General features: G+C 40.4%; 1 protein-coding gene across 1 annotated transcript; it reads left to right on the forward strand.

The window, feature by feature from the left end:
* Nucleotides 1-248: 248 nt before the first annotated feature.
* Nucleotides 249-5,589, forward strand: LOC106610449 (C-type lectin domain family 4 member E). The gene is made up of 5 exons (XM_014209828.2): nt 249-552; nt 1,433-1,522; nt 4,602-4,798; nt 4,947-5,047; nt 5,215-5,589. The coding sequence occupies exons 1-5, from the start codon at nt 450-452 to the stop codon at nt 5,360-5,362; spliced, it is 639 nt and encodes a 212-aa protein (XP_014065303.2). The 5' UTR covers nt 249-449; the 3' UTR covers nt 5,363-5,589.
* The last annotated feature ends 354 nt before the right edge of the window (nt 5,590-5,943 follow it).

The raw sequence follows: 5,943 nt of genomic DNA on the forward strand, positions 1-5,943 counted from the left end.
ATTACAAATCACTTATATTATTAGGCCAAAAAAACATGATTAAGAGCTAGAAATAAAGCACGGAACAGAATGAACAAGGAATGAAGAGGAAGTTACACACAACTGTCTTGTCCACAAGGCTGAATCTCAAATAGCATCATATTCCCCATGTAGTGCACTGTATAGAGAATAGGGTGCCATTTGTCTCACACCTACAGCCTTCTTATTGGTGGATAGAGACTTGAAACATCCTGTTGTGGGCCACAGACAGAGAATAGAGAAGTACAAGATTTAGACACATCAGACCAACTACTACTCAGTCAGTTAGAAAGGTAATCATACAGTAAGTCAATACTGTAAGTAAAAGTAAGTTTGAATCATAAATATTACAATAAGAGATCAGACAGACTGAATTTCTTGATTAATTCATTGATTGGGGTAATCATTGATATTTGGTGCTGTTAGTTAAGATGGCCGAGTACGTCAACAAACAGGTGATTGAATTCAACAAAGTTACTGAAGAAACCCGGAACAGAGCAACGAGGAGTGTAAAGACTGAAACCCATCTCTCAGGTAAGAACTAAGAATTATGTTTATCTTAGTCTCTCACACAGTAGCTGAGGCACGCAGGCAGGTCTGCACGTACAAACCGAACGCATTCACACACCCACACAAACACATGCTAATACCACACACTAGAAAAACACAAGTACATTTTTATTGTTCTGTCTTCTGGGTGGTTCAGTTGGTACGGAGCATGGTGTTCAAAACCTGCTGGGTCACACTAAAATCTATCAATTGAACGTATTTTTTTATTCCAGTTACTGGAACTATTTAAATAAGATTAATTGAAAATATATATTTTTTTAGCAACAACACAGTGGATAACCCACCACTGTTTTTGGTAAACAGCTGAGGAGCTGTAGAAATGTAACCACTCTCAAATTCATAGAGAGAGCTACAGTATGTCTGCAAGGAGTGACCATTCATGATCAAAATGATAGTTTGAACCATTTCAGGCTATGCACTGTTTGTTTACAATTCCACAGTTTATAATTCCATGGTAAAACAAGTTTATATTTGGGTTTTGATGGGGTTATACAGTTAAGCTAAGATCATGAGGTATTTCTATGTTACATTTTTCAAGAATACATTTGGTAAATATCATTCATTTAAATTAATGTTAAAAAATTGATATAAAAATCGCAGATTGACCCTTTAAATCATGCTACGGCTATATATTTCTTCATACAGTAGCTTCCTGTTTATCCGATGTGAGACGACCACAATTTTGAGCAAACTGCTGCTGGAAAACCAATGATACGTCGGAAATGTTTGGTTCTCAGATTAAGTTAGGGATCTGTGGGATGATGTATGTTCTGTTTAAATCTGAATCATTAGTGATGATGGTGTTTGTGTGTGTGTCTGTTGCCGTGTGTGTGTTCCTCTGCAGATGGAAGACTCTACAGGCTGGCTGCTGTGTGTTTTGGAGTGCTGTGTGTTCTACAAGTCACTCTCAACATCTCCCTGAGACTGGCTTTCTGTGAGTCAGGCTATTCTCTTTTATAATGCACTACATTTGAACAGGGCCGATAGAACAGATATGTATGTCATTATCACACCATAGTTCTGTTCTCACAAACCAAGGATCACAATTCAGACTTACAGACGTTACATAGCTTATGGGACCAGTAGTTTGACAGTATTGTTGAAACACAAACAAAAATAATGACAACACCACAACCGTTATGTCCCAAATGGCGTCCTATTTGACCAGGGCACATAGGGCACTAAGGAAGGAACAGGGTGTCATTTGGAACACATCCAATTCCCTGTCTTTCAGTCCACTCCAACAGAGAGAGAGAGAGCAGTTAACCTGTTGGGGATAGGGGGCAGTATTGACACGGCTGGATAAAAAACGTACCCGATTTAATCTGGTTACTACTCCTGCCCAGTAACTAGAATATGCATATAATTATTGGCTTTGGATAGAAAACACCCTAAAGTTTCTAAAACTATTTGAATGGTGTCTGTGAGTATAACAGAACTCCTATGGCAGGCCAAAACCTGAGAAGATTTCAAGCAGGAAGTGGCCTGTCTGAGAAGTAGTGTTTCATCTTGGCTCTTTTTATTGAAGACTCAGGATCTGTGCAATAACGTGACACTTCCTACGTCTTCCATAGGGTCTCAGAGCCCGGTAAAACGTTGAACGATATCGAGGCAGGCTCTGGCTGAAACACTTTATCGCTTTTCGCAAGTGGCCAATCAGAGTACTATGGGCTTAGGCGCATGCCCGCTTCGACCGAATGCTTTGTTTTCCTTTGTCTGTTTATCTAAACGCAGATTCCCGGTCGGAATATTATCGCTTTTTTATGAGAAAAATGGCATAAAAATTGATTTTAAACAGCGGTTGACATGCTTCGAAGTACGGTAATGGAATATTTAGAATTCTTTTGTCACGAATTAGGCCATGCTCGTAACCCTGATTTAGCCTTTATGATAGTGTCTAGAACGCACGAACAAAACGCCGCTGTTTGGATATAACGATGGATTATTTTGGACCAAACCAACATTTGTTATTGAAGTAGAAGTCCTGGGAGTGCATTCTGACGAAGACAAAAAAGGTAAGAAAAATTTTCTTATAGTAAATCTGACTTTGATGAGTGCTAAACCTGCTGGGTGTCTAAATAGCTAGCCCTGTGATGCCGGGCTATCTACTGAGAATATTGCAAAATGTGCTTTCACCGAAAAGCTATTTTAAAATCGGACATATCGAGTGCATAGAGGAGTTCTGTATCTATAATTCTTAAAATAATTGTTATGCTTTTTGTGAACGTTTATCGTGAGTAATTTACTAAATTCACCGGCAGTGTTCGGTGGGAATGCTAGTCACATGCTAGTCACATGCTAATGTAAAAAGCTGGTTTTTGATATAAATATGAACTTGATTGAACAAAACATGCATGTATTGTATAACATAATGTCCTAGGGTTGTCATCTGATGAAGATCATCAAAGGTTAGTGCTACATTTAGCTGTGGTTTGGGTTTATGTGACATTATATGCTATCTTGAAAAATGGGTGTCTGATTATTTCTGGCTCGGTACTCTGCTGACATAATCTAATGTTTTGCTTTCGTTGTAAAGCCTTTTTGAAATCGGACAGTGTGGTTAGATTAACGAGAGTCTTATCTTTAAAATGGTGTAAAATAGTCATATTTTTGAAAAATTGAAGTAATAGCATATCTAAGGATTTGAATAACGCGCCACAGGATTCAACTGGCTGTTAAGTAGGTGGGACGCAAGCATCCCACCTAGCCCATAGAGGTTAAACGGCTGTTACAACACCACTGGCCTGGCGCAGGATGGAGACCAGCCAGATACCAGTAGTATCATGGATCTGTGTACAGAGAGAGACCAATGCCGGATGAACAGAAACCAGCTGGAGAGGGAGAGAGACAAAGAGAAAATGGACAAAAAAGAGTTTCAGGAGCGTTACACTACCCTGACTACAGAACGGGACAGGTTGAGAGACAGGGTCAGTCTTCTGACCAATGAGAAGGTGGTGCTGGAGGAGAGACTCTCTAGGTGTGGTATGTTGTCAAGTCAGTCACTAGGGCTGCGTCCCATTCTCTACCCTTCCTTCTCCTGAAGTGTATACTTGTTCAGTCATGAATTTAAATGCATTGGACTGGTGCAAGCATATTCATTTAAATCGATGTGGGAGTGTACACTTCGGGAGAAGGGTTTAGCATTGGAATTTAACCCCTGTGTGCACCCTCGTTATGGATTTACAAATAGTTGATGACAATGTTAGAATTTGTTGTTTAATACTTGTTATATACAGTACAGTACAGTATTTCTCTGACAGAGCTAAATATTTATCAGAAAATCTGGAAACCTGACTTGAAGGAAATCTGTCCCAATAATCTCTCCTTTCTCCAGATGTGTGCACTTGTTCACTTCCCTTCATGGATTTCAAAATAAATTACTGGTGTAAGGTTCTTATTTTTCAGACTAAATAACCCACGGACACTAGAGAAGCTTCAACCAAGTTGAATTATTCCCAAAGGTTCTGTGCAGCTGTATTCAGACAACCCAACATTTGTCTCATCCAGATATTTATATCCCAGTTAAGACACTCCTCCTTCTCTCCAATCCTTACATTTTATGGTCCTACAGGAAGAGAGTAAAGAGGGTAACAGGATACCAAACCTTTATTACTCCCTGATGAGAATCTGTCCTCACCTCCTGACCTCAACCCCTCCTTCATCTAATCCACAGATGTCCATCTGTATATCCTGTATCAACACGTTGCTCTGCTCCCGTCCCCCAACACATTCCAACACATTCCACAGCTATCTGTCTTTCTACAGAGACCTAGTCTCTTTTACTATACTCTGCGTCTGATCTATCATGTCTTTAATATCTCGATGTTCAAAATGTCGAATCCAACACTGGTATATGGGAATTCTCTCTAGTGCCCATGTCTACACCAATGCTTTTATATTTGTGGGAAGTAGTGAACGAGTGCACTCTTCATGAGAAAGAAGAGATTTTTGGAACGCAACCCAGATCTGAATATTTGAAAACCAATATTGCGGACACTGTGTGTTGTCTCTAGGTACTGGAAGAGGGGTGGAAGGGAGGGGCATGGCAGTCCCAACGTTGACAACTGTGTTAAAGTGTCCTAAAGGATGGAGGATGTTGGGATCCAGCTGTTACTTCCTGTCTACTGAGAGGAAAACCTGGGAGGAGAGCAGACAGTACTGTCTGAACAGAGGAGCAGACCTGGTGATCATAAACAGCAGACAGGAACAGGTGAGAGAGGGGAGGGGAGAGAGGGAGAGACAGATATGGTGGAGGGGGGGTTATGATCAAACATCCCTTGGTCAGTAATGTATCTTCCAGTATTTAACACGTTGTCTATAGTAGTTGACAATATCTGTTTCTTTCTCACCAACACAAGTTTCTCTTCAACCGCAACAACGGTTTCTGGATTGGTCTGACTGACACTGTTACTGAGGGGACCTGGAAATGGGTGGACGGCAACCCACTGACCACCCCAAGGTAAGAGACTACTGCTCTAATAACACTGACCACAGTGTAAGAGGTAGGACTGATTCTGTGTGTTGTTCGTACTCTAAGTTCTGAGAGAGTTTCCAGTCTAACTCTGTGTTGTTCATACACTAGGGTCTGAGAGAGTGGTCAGTCTAACTCTGTTGTTTCTACTGCAGGTCCTGGGGGATTGGACAGCCTAATGGCGGTGGAATGGAGAACTGTGTGTTGTTAATTCACAGTTCATCAGACCAAGGAACATGGCATGACTATCCTTGTTCATCTAACCGTCCCTGGATCTGTGAGATAGTTCTCTCTCACTTTTAGTTATGATGTTGATTGTCATGCTGAAAGTCATGATACCAGCTACAGTGCCTTCAGAAAGTATTCACAGCCTAGACTTTTTCCACATTTTGTTGCCTACATGCTGAATTTTTAAATGGATTTCATTGAGATTTTATTGTCACTGTCCTACACACAATAACTCATAATGTCAAAGTGGAAATATGTTTTTCAATTTTTTTTACAAATTAATAAAAGATTTAAATCTGAAATGTCTTGAGTCAGAAAGTATTGAAACCCCTTTGTTAATGCAAGCCTAAATACGTTCAGGAGTAAAAATGTGCTTAACCTTGACACATAATAAGTTGCATAGACTCGCTCTGTGTGAAATACAGAGTACAGTATGTCTACATACTCTCCTCTAAATCTAAACAACAATTATTTGTCATATTTTTTTCTCTCTTCCTCATTCTCTTAATTTTCTTCTTCCTCCTCTGTCTCTCTGAAGCCTAAACAGGCTAAGGCTCCTTTCTCCCATCTCCTCTCCTCCCGTTTCCTGTCTCCTCTCCTCCCGTTTCCTCTCTCCTCCCGTTTCCTCTCTCCTCCCGTTTCCTCTCTCCTCCCGT

Source organism: Salmo salar, chromosome ssa08 (assembly GCF_905237065.1).
Source record: "Salmo salar chromosome ssa08, Ssal_v3.1, whole genome shotgun sequence".
Classification (NCBI taxonomy): Eukaryota; Metazoa; Chordata; class Actinopteri; order Salmoniformes; family Salmonidae; genus Salmo; species Salmo salar.

Coding starts and splice junctions, on each gene's coding strand:
- LOC106610449 (XM_014209828.2), top strand. CDS start 450: ATGGCCGAGTACGTCAACAAACAGGTGATTGAATTCAACAAAGTTACT. Junction 553..1,432: donor GACTGAAACCCATCTCTCAG/GTAAGAACTAAG, acceptor GTTCCTCTGCAG/ATGGAAGACTCTACAGGCTG. Junction 1,523..4,601: donor CTCCCTGAGACTGGCTTTCT/GTGAGTCAGGCT, acceptor TGTTGTCTCTAG/GTACTGGAAGAGGGGTGGAA.